Genomic DNA, 16,513 nt, shown 5'->3' with positions numbered 1-16,513 from the left:
ACCAAGAAATAAATACATTAAAGGTTTACACAGAAATAAAGGAAATACATTAAAGTAAGCAATAAATAATCTTAAATATTAGATCCTTGCCTGAGTGAGTCAAGACTAACAACTGTTTGTTTTGTTTATGAAGAAAATCAATGAAACGTCAAGTTAAATAAAGAAAACATAGATTGAAAATGTGTCTGTTCAACACGTGATATTTAGTCGTTTGTGCACTTGTTACAGTAGGTCACCGCGCCATATTGTCGCCCCCTGCTGGTGGACTCCAATTACTACAAAAGTCGCTTGGTGATGATGTCATCCAGCATGGTGACCCCGTTCACATGTCTGTAAACAACACAGATAAAGTCAGACAAATCAGTCAAGGTGAAACCGCTGAAGTAAGTTAACTATTTCTGTTTTGTGTAACGAGCTGCGGTCATGACCGTGCACGTGCCGTTCAAACTCGTGTCCTGGCACAGACTGGTGACGTTATGCAGACGCAGAGACTCGCTGCATAAACTCAGATTGTTTTCCACTGCTCGTGTGAACCTCGACGAGAGCGATGAGAGTTCCTCGGGCACCGGGTCGGCATTCAGACAGGCTCTGCTCTCCAGGAGCCGGCGGCACCTGTCTCCTCTGGAGCGGGTCAGCAGCATGCTGCCCCGGGACGCCCTGAGCCCCGAGGTGCTGCAGCTGAGGGAGCAGACCCGGCCGGAGGAGGAGGCAGGTGACCCGGAGGAGACCGGCGATCCAGAGGACCACCCTCGGCCTGATGCAGCGGAGGAAAGCCGGCTGCCGCGCACCCTTCCCGGGGAAAGCCTGCTCGCCTTCGGGGAGCTGCTCGTCGCAGAGTACCGCCGGAAGCGTGTGGAGTTCAGGAAGATGTTCCAGCTGCAGCCCGGTGCTCGGCTGGAGAGCGGCTGGGGGGTCGTACCGCACGACCACGTGGTCGGTCAGCCCGCTGGCCGGTTCTTCGAGACCCACACAGGGGTCCCCTTCCTCATACATCGGGCCAGTCTGGAGGATTACGTGCTGTATATGAAACGGGGTCCTGCCATTGCCTACCCCAAGGTAAGCCCCGCGGTTTATCTCCCAGCTTCAGGGGGAGTCGCGGCTCTCACTGGTGTCTCCTCGCTCCTTCAGGATGCTGCCGCGATGCTGATGATGATGGACGTCACAGAGGGAGACTGTGTGCTGGAGTCCGGCTCTGGCTCGGGGGGTATGTCGCTGTTCCTGTCCAGAGCAGGTATGTATACACACCTCCATCATACTGCCACTTCAAGATGCTTCACACTGATGCCAAGAGTAGCTGCGTGCAGACAAACCAGCAGTCTGAATAATCCAATCATTAGGTTGGAAGCTTAAAGAATATGAGAGAAGATTTAGATTGAAGGAGCCCATCAAATTCTGTCCCCATCTATTCTAACCTCTATTTCACAGTGTATTCTTCTTCTTCCCCCAAACAGTGTTGATGAAACCATGTGCAGTTCTCAGAATGCATGTTACTTCTCTCTTATACATAAAGTTTATAATGAATGTTTTCATTACCAGAAAAAAACATTTGGCTCAAGGTAATTTAATTGTGCCTTTCAGATTGTTCCTAAATACATGTTTCAACAGAGTTCATCGGTGAATTCTGTTCATTTTGTCGATTCTCACAGGATAGCGTTACTTTTTAAGTGACATATGATTAAGGAAAGGAGGTCTTTGCCTTGTTTCAACTGCGTCTGTAGTTTTCCTGAGTGTCATGATATATAAAACGACACAGCAAAAACCCTACTTACCTAAATATACGTCTATTTTCAAGAATGGTTGGAGAACACATAAAAAATAGGGACAATGTAATGATACAATACGTTTTCTTCTGTGTAGAAAATCAAAATGACAAATGGAGGATGTATTTTTCTTCAGTTCTCTTAAGAGCAGCAGATGTACATTGACATTTTGTGGGCAGATTAGAAGCGATAAATCCCTTCAGTCCGGACGTCCGGTCAGTCGTACGTACAGGACATGTCGTACAATAAGAATCGTTTCTGTCGCTGTCTTCCCCACTCAGTGGGTTCTCGGGGCAGCGTGCTGAGCGTGGAGGTGAGAGACGACCACCACAAGAGAGCCGTGCTGAACTTCCAGCGCTGGAGGGCGTCGTGGTGTCTGAGACGAGGGCAGGAGTGGCCCGACAACGTCCAGTTCTGTAACGCCAACCTCCGCACGGCCTCGTCGCTCCTCGCCGGTCGGGGGTTTCACGCGGTCAGCGGATGACTCCAGGTTTTTTTGTTTTTGGTCATCAACGGTACCGTGAAATGAGAAGACTTCACTAAGTACATCCTTCCTCTTTTGCAGGTTGCTCTCGACATGATCAACCCCCAGATGGTCCTTCCTACGGTCATCGACCACCTGCACCCCGGAGCTGTGTGCGCCGTCTACCTCGCCAAGTGAGTTCATCTGCTCATTCTTCATCCAGATTCAGAATACAGGTCGTGAAGACTTCCGACAAACGTGTCACGTGATACATTAGTTAGGGATGTCCCGATCCGATCGGTAGATATCGGATCGGAGCAGATATTGGTGATTTGTGAGTGATCGGGAATCGGCAAATCCAGCCGATCACCCCGCCGATCTAAAAAAAACCCAAAACACGGCGGTCCGCAACGTCCCCCAATAACCACAACAATCACGGACTAGAAGCTCCGGTCGAGCTGCAGAAGCTAGAAGCAGGCGGAGCGGGGCCATAGACCTATAAAACTAGAGTTAAATTAGTGGTTTATGTGTTTAGTTTGTGTTTTTATAGTGTTTTGGTGAGTCACAGCGCCCCATAAGGCCTGGCATGTGTACTACATGTCTTGAAGCCTCATGTTGAGCCGTGTTCATAGTGAGGTGTGGACGGTTTTTTCGGAGCAGGCCAGGGAGAAAAAAGATCGTTTTTTTCGTCGTGTGGATGTTCCCTCAGTTCACAACAACAACTAAAGAGAAAAAGAATTTTGATTCATTTAATAATTTCTCGCTAAACAAAGCTTCTGCCAATTGTGCTCCAAAAATAGACTATTGAGTATATTTGCAATAGCAATGTAAGTATCGGATCGGGAAAGTATCGGTATCGGCCGATACTCAATTCTGAAAAATCGGATCGTATCGGGGGCAAAAAAGTGTGCTCGGGACATCCCTAATATTAGTGTTCACTCTAGGATTGTTGTCTGCAGGTGGGAGCAAGCTCTCCCGAGCGTGTCTGTAGTTGACTTACTTTAGTACTTGAAGCATTTGAGCAGCAACCACTGCTGGTCAAATACATCTTTTTTTTTGTTATTACCATACAATCGAAACATCAAGTAAATATTAAATAAATATATTGTACACAGAATAAATATTCCAAATGTTCGTTCAGGGGCCACATACAGTCCAGTTTAATCTCGAGTGGACCAGACTGGTAAAAAAATAGCTAAAATAACCTTTTAAATTCACGCCTGAAACTTTTACTCTGTGGTGGCGCACAGTGCACGTGATGAAACCGTCTATAATTTTGCAAGATCAAACAATTGGTACTGAAAATGACGATAACACATTTTAATCTAGGCTTAGTACTAAGTACCTGGCAAGGCTTAAAATATCATTAACTTCAATCACCAGAAAATCAATCGTGACTTTGCCAATGGGAATAAAGTTACTATTCAAGGTTCTATTTTCACTGTAAGGTTCAGAAAATCACCTGAAAATAAAAGGAAATAGAGCTTTTTAATCAAAAGTGGTGAAATCCTCCTTCCCCCTACAACTCAGTATAACACAGGTAGTCGACCTGCTGGAAGGCCTCCGATGGTCGACGCTCCCGCTGCTGTGTGAACGCATCATAGAACTTCCGGCCCGTGATTGGCTGGTGGCCCCGGCCCGGGAGAAAGACGGGCGGTACCGCGTCAGAGAAGCTCCGACCCCGATGGAAAACCTGAGGCACCAAGCGGCGACGTCGGACGGGGCTGACAAAGGTGTTTTTTTAAAGTCATACAACAGGACAATATGGAGGTTTTGAATCATTTCTACTCAAGTTTCTTTATCATTTCAGAAGACAAATCTCACCCACCAGCATTTGGGTCTGTTCCTTACATCGCCAGGCCTCATCCTGAACAGGCGGCCCACACAGGTGAGATGGTACCACAGGTTGATTTCTGTATCGTTTGTCTGGTTGTATCGTAAGTGAATGTTCACTGCTCCTTTTTTCTTTTTTTGTGTGTGTGTTTTCAGCATTCCTGGTGAAACTGAGGAAGTGTGTGCGGTAGCTGGGCGGCCTCTAAATAACACTGAAAGCTATTTAAAAAATAAATTATTGAAGGTGTTTCTTGATGAGGAGTTTGTCCAAACATCGGCACACAAGAGGTGACGAGGTGCGAAGTCGCGGGAGGGAAAGGTGCGGCGCAAAGCTAATGAAACCGGGAGATAGAAAGTTTACGACACAACTTCAAGCTTGTATTTCAAACTCATGAGGCAGCATTGAGTTATCAAACAGACCCCGGCCACCGAAACTAATGGGACGCACCCAGCACGAAACAAGTGCGTCGTCTGAACTCCGGCAGATTTCATGAACATTATAAATAAATGGCAAACGCATCTGTACAGCGGTATTCTTACAATAACTCGTAAAAACGTCCATGAAGGATGAAATTGCAGGAGGGAGGTCGATACGAACTTGGGAGATTCTTTCAGCGGAACGGTGCTATTGAGGCGTGAAGGCGGAACAGCTCGGCTGGAAAGAAGAGGGAAGAGTCGTGAAGCTGCTACTCCTCGTTGATCCAGTCCATGAAGAGGTCGTAAGTCGACTCGGAAATGTTCCCTAGGAGCGAGAAGAGGACAGAAACGCCGTTCATCAAAGTGAACCACAGGAATTAATACAAAACGACCATCTTAACAGTTTCCGGAGTCGGGTTACATTCATCTATCTTGTGTCTATTTTTTTCTTCTTCCTGTAAACATCTGACACATCAGGCTCTGACAAAAAAAAGTTTTATAAAAAATACTTGTAAACGGCTTTCAGCCATCTGAATTTTACATCACAAGCATTTTCACGTGGAGAAAAGCATGCGAGACGAGCAGAAGCAGCCAGAAAGTGTTTTTTTTTTTTTTATTTATCTAAGATTTATTTTTATACAAAAGTTTATCTTCTGCCTATTTATTGGCTGATTGAAGAAGTCTGAACGCAACTGACAAAGTTTCCTCGTTTTATACCAATGTCAAAGTTTTCTGAAACAAACAAGGATAAAGCTAAAACTATTTCTAATCCAGGATTTTAAAACGGGAATGAAAATGTTGACAAAGACACAAACTTTAACGTTTGTAAATTAATTCTGAATGTTTTAACCTCATTCCCACTTATCTGTTTTGTTTTGCCTTTATTCAACTTTTTTTAATTTGCTGGGAAAATACATTTTTAATCAAAATATATTAGCTGTCCGATATTTTATGCTGAAGATTGTTGAGGTTTCAACAAAAATTTTTTAATCTATACAGTATATTAACATTATTAATTTCTCCTTAAAAATGTGCCTTGACGTCTTTTGTAAATCTTCTAAATTTTGAATTTTTTTTTTTGATTCCCAAAATACACCTCTTATGCCAAATACAAAAGTGAAAGCAGTAATCCATCCATGTAAGTGTAGACAGACATTACATCTGTATTATTGATACTTACTGGGAGCCTCTTCTGGATAGCGTGCCTTGCAATGCCTTGCCCGGCTTTTTGTAGGCCTCGGTGGGGTGACCTCCAAACTTCGCGGGGAGGTCAACGGGTGGGTGTTGGGAGATGCCTGTGCGTTTCCTTTGGAGGAGGAGGAGGAGGAGGCCGGGTGGTGAGGTCGCTTGCTGTTCCGCGTACACTGGGCGCAGGAGACCGGTGAGGCGGAGGGCCCGCGAGGAAAAATGGAATAGTCCTCGTCGCCATATTCCCGTTGGGCACCGCTGTGGTGCTCGGACCTCTGCCGCTGCCACACGGAGTGAGAGGACTTGATGGCCATCACCTTGGACGAGAGAGTCGCCAGGAATGAATTTACCCCCGGCATTTGAACACAGAGGTGGAATGTCAGGCACGTGGCCGAAACACCACGTCTTGTTTACGAGCACAAATGAGCTTGTGCGTACCTCGTCACAGCAGCGCCTGCTGACCGCCGCCCTGTACTCGATGCGACCCCACAGCTCGTCCCGCTGTTGCAGGAAACCGGGAAACCGCTTCCTCCAGCTCTTGCCCAGAGCCCAGGGGAAAATTTCATACTTACTCTTTTCCTCATCCTCCTCCATGGTGTTGGCCAAATAACTGAAGATGGAAAGCAGAAGAGCAAAAGCCATCAAAGCCACGACTCAGGAAGTTCACTTTTTAAGACGAGCCGCGACTCGTGCGGCAGGATTGGCCGGGTTTTTTTTCCTGAGCCTACAGCGCGATGAAGAAATTCCTCCTGGTGAATTCGGCAGTCGTGAAGCAGGCCCTCTTGAAGTAGACGAAGGTCATGGCTAGAAGGTACTGATGAATTAAGAGGGAAAAGACAAGAGTCAACGCAGCATGAACATAAGTCTGCTTAACTGTGACGGATTTACCTTGTCTGTCATCTTATAGCAACAGTCCACCGTCAGAAAGTCTTGGATGAGGTCATCCTCTAAAGGCAAACACAACACACAAGATCACTTCATATTCGCAGGCCGAAACTTAACGAAGTTTCCGAGCTATTCACCAAAAAGCCTCAAGAAAGAATCCATTTCCCGATGCTGGATGACCCACGACGAAGAGCTGCCCATCCTGGTGCGATTGGCGCCCTGCTGCCTCGGGGGGCCCCGTTTGTCCTCACCGTTTGCGCCGTTCAGGCAGTGGCGTCGTCTGCTCAGTCGACCGTCTTTGCGTTTCACCCGCAGGGTTACGGGAAGGGGTGACTTTATCATGCTGCGACTTGAATCGTGCGTTCGTGTGAACCGTGGATGGACCAAGAAACCAGTCTACTGCACGGTAAGTGGATCAAAACATGGTCAGAAACGAGATACCCGGCGCAAATCAAAGCAGAAAAACACAAGACGTGCAAATTCATGATCAAAGGGGATCACTTGAGATGACGGACGTGTGAAAGAAAACTTTGTTTTAACTCTATTATTAGTCATTCATGTGCTTTTTGTCATCGCTTACTTCCTAGTTTAGTTCATTTCTCAAAGACGCTGGTGTCACGAATGTAAATGAACTTTTAATTGTTCGCCAGGTGTTGTACATAGGAGTGAACACATTTTGACGTCTGGATGTTTGGAAATACGAGCGCGAGTTTAATGGAAACTGCAGGTTGTGAATGTTAATAAGGAACAAGGTGTTAAAATAGAAATAAAGACTCAGACTTTCATGTGACATGCAATTCGGCATCTCGGGGCTTTAAAGCGTTGACTCTGCCTCTACACACACATTTTTACAATGATTTCAGTGTGTTTTATTGCACCAAGGGAGCTGGTCGATAGTAAGATCATTTCAATCCCCTGTATGTCATTTATACATTGTAGAATTAGTAATAATTCTTGTGGAGATCATGTAAAACGTTTGACCAAACACATGAGAAACAGTCATTTCACCTACATATACTTCTTAAAAATAATAGAACCCAGAACAACACCTCAGAAATTCTGCATTTAAGTGTATGCAAAGTATTACATCCTTGTAAAGCAGCAAATCAATCTCAATCGGATTACATAGACAATGTCATTATCTTCAACAGTTTTCATACTTTTGTAGCTTCACATGGTAGAATCTGCTGGGAGGTGTGAACTTCACCATAATCAAAGATATTTCACAGTTTATTGACGTGTGCCTTCTATTTTAATGGTAAAATATAATTGCTGTTGAAAATACAGGGAGGTCATTTTCTTCACCTGTACTGATGGCTCGGCTAGCTTCACCACGATCACGGAATCGCCGGTGAAACGTCCACTACAGAGGAGAAAAACGACGATTTGAACCCGTGACACACTCCGACAGAGAGTTAAACATGTTCTTTTGACAAAAGGTGAAGCCTGGAGGGAATTTTGAGGCAGAAAAGCTGCATTTACTTGCGGGATACTGACCGTAGAAAGAGAGATTTTTTTGGCTTCTACTGCCACAGGTGTGGAACGCGCATTGGAAACGCGCCAAAGAGGCGGGGGCGCGGACGGCAGAAGGTTGAGTGACATCCAGGCCGCCATCTTGGATGAGGACAGGGTCAAACTAGGGTCAATTCATTTTCAACAACTTTCTTTTTCTTTCTTTGTTTTCACAAAATAAGAATATGATATTAGTATTACAAGAAATAAAACCTGACTGTGCAAAACAGGAAAGAAGCCCAAGGGGCTTATATGAAATCATTTCAATCAATAAACATTACCCTGATGAAAATAAAAACATAAAAGGATCAAGCAACAACAAGCAGAGAAAACTAACAAAGGGATCAATAAAAACGGTCACATAGCCCACACAACATATCAACTCAGAATCAGTGGGACACTATTATTAGTAAAAGTTTTAGTATAAGTGTATTGCATTACATAATCTCTTTTCCCGCAGCAAAATACAAACATAATCTTTTTGAAGTTAACTATTGCTATTATGTTCTTCATCTTATATGTTGTAATGTTCAGTTGCATGTTTAAAGTTTGGCTCTTCTATGAAATCTTTTATGCTACTAACCAAAATTGTAAGAAATATATGTCTATTTCTGACCATTCTCCAGGCATGAAAATTCTTGGATTGATCAGGTAGGTCTTAATAGCTTCACAGCCTTGAAAAAACAAACAAATATAAAATTATAATAATAATTCATAATAACAACAATAATTTAGTATTGTCACAGTTTCTCCAGCTGACCAAGTGACCACTACAATGAGTGAGGGTGTAATAAATAATCTTATCACGCTATTTTCCAGTCAAACTCCTTTCAATTCTGTGAACATCCCTTATCTGAGTTGGCGTTCAAACTAAAGTATATTTTACACAAGTATCTGTACAACTACCTAAGTAAATATTTGAAGTACTTGTGTAAACTCTAGTCTCAAAAGTATTTTATTATGCCACATTTCCTTTTCATTTTGTGTACATTGAAATCATTTACCATTTCTTGTGTTTCAGCTCAAACACTCAAATAAAGCAAGAAACGTTTTTATTGGCTGCAACAAAAGGGCAGAAACAGTTCAAGTTATCTAAAGGCTCCTCGTGTTCCACTATAACAGAAGCTTAAAATACCTGTCACCTGAAGATTTTTAAATTGTGAAAAATAAGTTTTCCTAAAACTGTTCTTGAAATAGTGAAAGTGTTAGGCATTATCTAAATTGACACAAAAACATAATACTACTTTATTAATTAGCTGTTTTTGTACTTACTGTGCTGCCCAGAGGCTAAATCGAGAGATATTGTCTTGCAGGCTATTAAAAGCCACCTGATGCCAGTCCTCATTACCTAAATAAGCTTACGGTCTTACAAGTAGGTGCGTTTTATATGCTTTAACGTGACATATGTGCAGGCTGGGGAGTCGGCTGAAAGCTCTGCTAATCCTCTCAGCTGCGTGTCCTTTGTGAGACACAGAAGGATGCATTTCTGCACACGCTACGGTGTTGTTTTAATGAATATTGTCACTGGACTATGGATTTATTTTGCCTGTTGATGCTGACGGCAACTGGAGGACCAAATTTGTAACATGGATATGTTAATTTTGGGATTTTTGGAGGAGGATATTATCAGGCTCCTTGACCTAAGCCGTCTCAAAATGACAGATACAGCAGGTGGCTAAGGACATTGGCTGTTTGTGTTACCAATCACTGCAGTGTCAGCAGGGCTTTCTTGGAATTTCCAAGGAGATACAAAAATTACAGAATTTCTGAAACCATCAGATATGGGCTGCTCACCATCCAAAGGAAATAATTTTGGTGCTCTGGGTGCCATGAGGAAAGGGAGAATGCTACCCGCTCCACCTCAAGAAAGCCCCAGGGATGTTCAGTTTGAAGACGGAAAGAGTAACAGTGCCACAGCATCAACAAATTGTGATATCAAGGAGAAGAAAGCATCTGGACAAAACCAGGTATTTCAAAGAGATCTCCATACAACACCACAAAAAAAGAAATCTGTCACGGAGCAAGTGAATACGGAAGCAGTGCACATGGATAAATTGGGGTACCAAAACAGGGAAAACAGCACAGTGATACAGAAGAAAGAAAAGACCCTTGACAAGCAGGACCTGGCTGACAAAAAGACAAGCAGAAAACCAAAGAAAACTACCAAAGGTGCAAAAGCTCTTAAGAAGAAGGACAAGGACAAAGACAAACTTTTAGCAGAACAAAAAGTGGACTTTCCGGAACCTCTGGTGAAGGCTCACCAAGCTACTTATGCCTTTTTGAATCCCAGCATGAACAAATATGATATTTTGCTTGGACTTTTGGAACAAGCAACAAATACTCAGAGTTCTGTTCAGCCAATGGTTGCCTTCATGGCTCTCCGCTATGAGGAAATAATACAGGGGCTGGAAGAAATGACAGACGAGGGAGAAAAAGTTTTAAAAGAAAACGGAGAACATCTTGCATGGCCAAGCCAAATGAAAAACCTCTCATCTTCTCCGCCTCTGAAGTCTGGCTCTGCTAATACTGAACCCCCACCGGATTTGTTGCAACAGCTGCTTCAGTACACCACACAGAGAATGCGAAATGTGAGTCAGACGGTAGGTAGAATTGGGGACTGTGCATTGGAAGAGGCGGTGGAATATTTTGCTTCAGTTTCTGAGCTTTTAGAGGAGAAACTCAAAGTCAAACGTGCAGTAGAGTCTCGGCTAATGCAACTCTTATCCCGCATTGAAATGGCGTCTTTGCGCAAGCCTGGGCCAGAAGATTCTGCTCTCTTCAGTGAAGACAGCGGGATTGGCGGTGAGAATGAATCCCTTGCTGGATCTGTGCGACGTCTCAGACGAGAGAGTTGTGAGTCCTTAGGGACAGACAGAACCACTCCTGTCAGTCCAATGGGACACCCAACCATGAACGTTCGACGAGGCATGTTAAAACAAAAGCTTGTGAGTCAAATAAGTCCCAGTGTTTCCCTCACCTCACTTAACTCACTTAGTTCAACATGTACCCTAATGGCTAATGACCAAAGAGACTCCCTGCTGGGATCGGTCTCTTTGGACGATGGAGAGGATGAAGATGAAGAAGAACTAGATAGAGGCATGGTCGCGGTGGAAGTAGCATTTAGACAGAGATCAAATTCTTCACCTGTTGAATGTGCACATCAACATCCCAGACGTTTGCCTCCGAAACGTATTGAGAATCCTAAAAATGTAGAAATGACGCTCAGAATGAAAAATGCCATCAGTGGTAAAATACAATTTGTCCCATCACAGAACTCAAGTGCCAAAACCAAAGTGACAGGTAGCCCAAAAACCAGCAGACGTGAATGGTCGGATGAGCAAGCATCATCTATAAAGCGACCTCAAACAGCAGCACCTATTAGGAGGGCAGCTGTGAAAAAAACTGCAGTGACAAGAGAGCAGCGTTCCAGATCAGCAGAATCCCTGCGGAGTAAAGGAGAAGATCCAACTCTGCTTGAACTAGAAAGGACACAGAAAGATTTGAACCAGAGGCTGCAAAAGATGAATAGAGGAAAAGGCGGAGGAAACACAAAAAATGCCTTGATCAAGCAAAAACAAGGAACTTCAGCAACACAATCTCCTGCGGTGAACCGTAAAAACGCCACACCGGACAAAAACAACAATGCCCAATTACTTAAAGAAAAACTGGGCCCGACAAAGAGCCACAATAAAAAGCAGGAGGTCACCACTGGAGCAGAGGAAGATACAAAGAAAGACATCAAAATGTTCAAGAGTCCTATGAAAGCCACTCCACCACCAAGTCCTCCTCCTTCACCACTGCCTTCATCTGGCTTTCAAAGAGGCAGGAATTCGGTCAAAAAATTAATTGATACTTTCAGTCAAGGAATAGAGGAGCTAGAAGGTCCGAAAGTACTTGGTCCTCTGAGAGGTGTACGGAAGTGTGGCGTTCCAGTGCTGCCTGGCATAGGCAATATGGAAGCTGTGCTTAGTGGAGGGATAACAAGCTGTCGACCTGACTCCACTTCTGCTGGCAAGACCGATGATTTAGATCTGGATAGTCTTCCACCACCTCCATTGGAAGTATTACTGGACAATTCCTTTGAGGGTGCTCGAAGTCTTCTAACTGGCAATGCAGTGGATGGGTCTGCAAAGGTGGGAAAGTCACCTGTCTTAAAAAGAACCGGGGTATCACATCGACTCAGAGCCTCAGTTCAGTCAGTGCTGCCAAGCAAAGGAGGCCTTCCACAAACCTCAAAGTTTAATTCAATTACAAATGCTGATCAACAAGACACATGGGCCCTACAAAAGGTCAGCCTGCCAGATGTTGAAGGCATTCCTAGCGTGGAAAAAGGTTCCTCTGATGAGCAACCTGAAAAGATCTTACAACAAAAACACTCATCAATTTCTCAGTCGGAGAGGTTGACAAGAAATGGTGTAGCAACAAATGGAGCAGAATCAAAAGACATTCAAGCTGATGGCAGCCTCTCAGTGCCCGGACTGACCCCTGCTGCATCTGCAGTGTCACCATCATCAGTGGTCACTAACCAGCCGCCTTCCACACCACCCGTTTCTAGGGTAAGAATGTTACCCTCGACTCCCTCTACGCCAGGCAGCGTCCATCGAAGACTCCCAAGTCCCCAGACTGGTAAAAAAACATGTACCCCACCCACTCCAGCAAGCCCTACTGTTAATAGGGTGCTTCCAACAACACCAGCTACACAGAGAAGACTCCCAAGTCCACCTGTTGCAATGCAAAACATTTCAAATACCACCTCAGGCTCTTTATATTCCTTCAAAGCCCCATCTCCACCAGCCTCACCCAAAATACAAAGATGGTCAAGGGAAAGCAGCAGTGAAGACCAATCAAGTGTCCGAATGAGTAATGCACGTTCAGTCTTTTGTCCAGTGTCTCCGTCGTTGTTTGAGGCTCAGCCTTGTGCAGCTCCCCAACCTCCTCAGACATGGGCCTCCACCAGAGTGTCTTTTCTCTCGCGCACTTGGGAAGGTCGTGGGAGGTTTCCTGTATCCGCCCAAGGACCTCGACCCTACATCCGTCGCAGCCAGTCAGACCGAAGGCCGAGTCTGAGTCTACCGACGCGATCCCAAGGCATCTCAGTGGCTGAAACGTGTGGAAGCGAGCCAACAATATGCTCGCAAGGGTGAGAGTTGATTGTTTTTCAAAACTTTTTTTTTTATACTACCTACTATAAATCCTTTAAATGGCTATATTCGAGAAATATCTTCTCTTGTGTTTCCCTTAATTTTATACATTCTAGTGGGAAAGTTGTATATAAAACATGAATGACCTTATACAGTTTCTTTTGTAATGTTTGTAGGTAGTATGATGTACGATGAAAAAGACAATTTGTTGGAGCAGAACTACCACAGAGGTTCACACATGAATGTGCACATTAATAGGCAAACATTGACAAATAAATAGACGCCCTTGGTAAATCATTTGAGAAGACTAAATTATATAATCCATATGATAATGTGATGATGAGCATGTGTGCAAAAAGAATTTACACAAATTAATACAATTACAAATACATGGAACTTATATAAACTATATTTATCAAACTTAAATTTTTTTTTAATGGAGCCGACCTCAAGTTGCATATTATATCTTCCCAAACTGTGCATTGCCAATTTCATCAATATAGAACTTTCCTACATCGACACATGTATGTCCGTGAAACCTCATCTGCTTATCAGAAAGTCTTTTTAAAACTCAAAACAAGCTGTTATCATAAGCTTTCTGTAATGCTTCAGGTTCGTCAGAAAAATTATGTGTAAAAATACAAATTTGAAACCTCTACAAAATACGTTTTTTACCAAAAATTCATCTTTCCTGTTTATTTATTACGAAGTCAAACCCACCTGACCCACTTTACCACATGCTTACGACAACATCTTCTGTTTATTCCCGCAGCCTTGATGATGAACCAACCAGGGAGGAAGACCTTTGGAGTAGCCAATCCGACCTCAGAACAACAACACGCTCTACGTCACACCCGGACTTGTGTGTTGTTGGTCAGGCCTTGCACAGGAGATAATGTGGCTGAAGCAGGGCCAGTGGGATTATGGATTAGCAGGCCTGACCAAGGACTTAAGGTTATGGAGGTTTACTCCACTGGGAAGAGAAAAGGGGCTAATTGTAGCTCCTCTGATCTGGTAACACACCTCCGCAATGTTTATATGTGTTTCAGTGGTTATATACTGGATTCATATTATGCACGGTGTATACGTACATAAATGTTTACAATGTGAAGAGCTTATTTGCTGGCTCTAGAAGGATATTAGGAATGGTTTAGTTATCTCATCACCTTGAAAAGTAATCTTGTCTTATACAAGGCTGCACGTTTAAAAATCAGTTGACTGACATCAGATGTTACATCACATCGACATTTCAAATATTGGCTTAACAGTTACTTTGTCTCATTATCAATTAATTCAACTTGTCATTGACAGAGCATATGTCCACACTTGTCATTCAGAAACATAATTGTTTTTCTACTCAGTTGTTACTTTTTCCATTTCATTTTTCCTTTTTAATAATAAAAAGAAATGTTGAATTTGTAATCCTGCCTTTGCATCTGTAATCATTTATTATGGTTGCAGTAAAGAGGATACTGTAATTCCTCGTGTGCCACTTTCGGTGTTTTTTAAATATTTATTAATTAATCAATTAATTTAATATCTAATATTTTAATTTAATTAAATTTATTTATTATATATTATTTATTATTATTGTTTGTTTTTATTTATTTTTATTCTGAAACTTTTAGAGTGTGTACTGCCTCAGAAAGTGTTAAAACTCTTAAGTGCCACCACTATGACCAACCTGAACAGATTATATTTTAAAGATTTGCACTACTCTGATATTGTTAGACATTTTAAAATACTTTCAGAAGAGATGAACTAAAGGTGATGAACGATCCCCGTGCACATACACACGAGGAACTGGCTCATCTTTTCAAAATTATTAAATTGTTGGGCTAAATAGTTTGGACTGTGGTGTAGTGGTTAGCTGGGCCATTTTGTATGGTTTGCATGTTCTTCCTCAGTCCGCATAGATTTTCTCCAGGGACTGCACTTTCTTCCAATATTCCAAAAACATGTTTTTGAAGCTACTTGGTAAGCCTGAACTGCCTGACAACCTGTCCACTGTATACCCTGCTTGGTTATCCATGGTTACCTGGGATTTAATCTAGCACCCCACCACTCTAAGTTATATAATGGTAAACAGGTAAGCAGCAGAGGACAGAATGATAGTCCAGGTATCAACTGAAATCACTCCAAATTACTGTGTGATTGAGTTAATTTGAAGTTTAAAGTAATTTGGTGCATGTTTAATAAAAACAAAGCTGTATGATTTGTCTTGTTTATTCATTTAGATTCACTCAATCATCATTTAGCCTGTTGGTAATGAGGATGGATTTTTGTTGCCTTCACTATGAATTTCAGAGCTTGAATTGGTGCCTATCAACTCTCCAAAAAAACTAAATACAAAGTCATTGCAGCATAGGATTTTCGACCAGTCCCCCCTCTTCCATTACACATTATCTTGAAATCACAGTTGTAAGTACTTTAGGCACACTGGTGATTGGCAGAGGGCAGGTTGAATGATTGAAGGTGGGATTGTTGCCTTCCAGAAACTGTGCATATTTTTGTGTTAGCTAATATTCCATTAGTTTGGTGATTGGAGTTTTGAATAGGGATAAGGAACACATGCTATTGTTCATTGTTCAGTACCATAGTCAATCCACTTCTTTTCCAGGGGATTTGGCCAAGCACAAGGAGAACATGCAAACTCCACACAGAAAGGCAGTTACCTGGCATGAATCATCATTGATTGGTTGAAGCTGTTTGTTGTACAAAAGCTCACTTATGAAGTGAAGAGTAAAACTGACAGTATTTCAAAATTTGGACTCCGCAATGACACGATCACAAATCTTGTGATTAGGATAAATACATAATGGTTATCACTATTGCTACACATTGCAGCCTGGATATCCTCACATTCTTGCCTGACTTTGGTACTTTATGAACCTATATATATGCCAGCTTAGGTGTTAAAAACATTTCTTTTGGCTCTGGGTCTTGTTTATCACAGCTGAAATGTATCCCCTGTGTCAGTCTGCACGCTTCTGAGTATGCCTTCAGATGCAGTCATACCTTGAAATGTTCACATATCATCTTTTTCCCCCTCAAACAAATAATAAATCAGCTATGTACATTCGACAACCCAAAAACCTTGACTTCTACTTGGGCGGTACTTTGAAGTTAGCATTAGAGAAAATATTTACATGCTGATGTTCACCACCCGAGTCAATATTTTGGTTTCAAATTAATTATACAGTCATATTTGAACCAGTGCAGCCATCTTTTTTTCCCCTTTTTTAAGCAATTTTGTCGACATGCAGCTATATCAAAAGAGACAAAAACTATACGTTTGTATTAAATGAGGCTTG

General features: G+C 42.8%; 3 protein-coding genes across 4 annotated transcripts; 2 read left to right on the top strand and 1 right to left on the bottom strand.

Moving 5' to 3' along the window:
- The first annotated feature begins 285 nt into the window (after positions 1–285).
- On the top strand, positions 286–4,580 carry trmt61b (tRNA methyltransferase 61B). Its single transcript, XM_080479663.1, has 7 exons — positions 286–1,056; positions 1,129–1,231; positions 2,042–2,232; positions 2,326–2,417; positions 3,754–3,956; positions 4,034–4,111; positions 4,213–4,580. The coding sequence occupies exons 1-7, from the start codon at positions 424–426 to the stop codon at positions 4,245–4,247; spliced, it is 1,335 nt and encodes a 444-aa protein (XP_080335789.1). The 5' UTR covers positions 286–423; the 3' UTR covers positions 4,248–4,580.
- Positions 4,197–9,466, bottom strand: spdya (speedy/RINGO cell cycle regulator family member A). Of its 2 annotated transcripts, none has more exons than XM_080479665.1 (9): positions 9,331–9,466; positions 8,044–8,160; positions 7,852–7,909; positions 6,684–6,945; positions 6,550–6,608; positions 6,390–6,475; positions 6,100–6,271; positions 5,654–5,978; positions 4,197–4,798 (listed from the first exon to the last, which is right to left on the bottom strand). In XM_080479665.1, exons 4-9 carry the CDS (start codon positions 6,886–6,888, stop codon positions 4,743–4,745), a joined length of 903 nt encoding a protein of 300 aa, XP_080335791.1. In that variant the 5' UTR covers positions 6,889–6,945; positions 7,852–7,909; positions 8,044–8,160; positions 9,331–9,466; the 3' UTR covers positions 4,197–4,742. The 2 variants fall into 2 exon arrangements, with proteins under 2 accessions (XP_080335791.1, XP_080335792.1); XM_080479666.1 differs by having other exon boundaries at positions 6,684–6,942; positions 9,331–9,447.
- On the top strand, positions 9,454–14,624 carry pcare1 (photoreceptor cilium actin regulator 1). Its single transcript, XM_080479662.1, has 2 exons — positions 9,454–13,198; positions 13,972–14,624. The coding sequence occupies exons 1-2, from the start codon at positions 9,840–9,842 to the stop codon at positions 14,093–14,095; spliced, it is 3,483 nt and encodes a 1,160-aa protein (XP_080335788.1). The 5' UTR covers positions 9,454–9,839; the 3' UTR covers positions 14,096–14,624.
- Positions 14,625–16,513: the final 1,889 nt, after the last annotated feature.

The sequence above is a fragment of the Lipophrys pholis genome (genome assembly GCF_963383615.2).
Source record: "Lipophrys pholis genome assembly, chromosome: 14".
NCBI classification, from domain to species: domain Eukaryota; kingdom Metazoa; phylum Chordata; class Actinopteri; order Blenniiformes; family Blenniidae; genus Lipophrys; species Lipophrys pholis.
This window is presented reverse-complemented; position numbering and strand designations above follow the sequence as displayed.

Bases quoted from the DNA above. Each gene is read 5' to 3' on its own strand.
- trmt61b (XM_080479663.1), top strand. From the start codon at position 424: ATGACCGTGCACGTGCCGTTCAAACTCGTGTCCTGGCACAGACTGGTG. The intron at 2,418-3,753 runs GTGAGTTCATCT...CCTACAACTCAG, and splicing joins TGCGCCGTCTACCTCGCCAA to TATAACACAGGTAGTCGACC. The intron at 4,112-4,212 runs GTGAGATGGTAC...GTGTGTTTTCAG, and splicing joins TGAACAGGCGGCCCACACAG to CATTCCTGGTGAAACTGAGG.
- spdya (XM_080479665.1), bottom strand. From the start codon at position 6,888: ATGATAAAGTCACCCCTTCCCGTAACCCTGCGGGTGAAACGCAAAGAC. The intron at 6,609-6,683 runs GTGAATAGCTCG...GTTTGCCTTTAG, and splicing joins TTCTTTCTTGAGGCTTTTTG to AGGATGACCTCATCCAAGAC. The intron at 6,476-6,549 runs GTAAATCCGTCA...TTAATTCATCAG, and splicing joins GCTATAAGATGACAGACAAG to TACCTTCTAGCCATGACCTT.
- pcare1 (XM_080479662.1), top strand. From the start codon at position 9,840: ATGGGCTGCTCACCATCCAAAGGAAATAATTTTGGTGCTCTGGGTGCC. The intron at 13,199-13,971 runs GTGAGAGTTGAT...TTATTCCCGCAG, and splicing joins CCAACAATATGCTCGCAAGG to CCTTGATGATGAACCAACCA.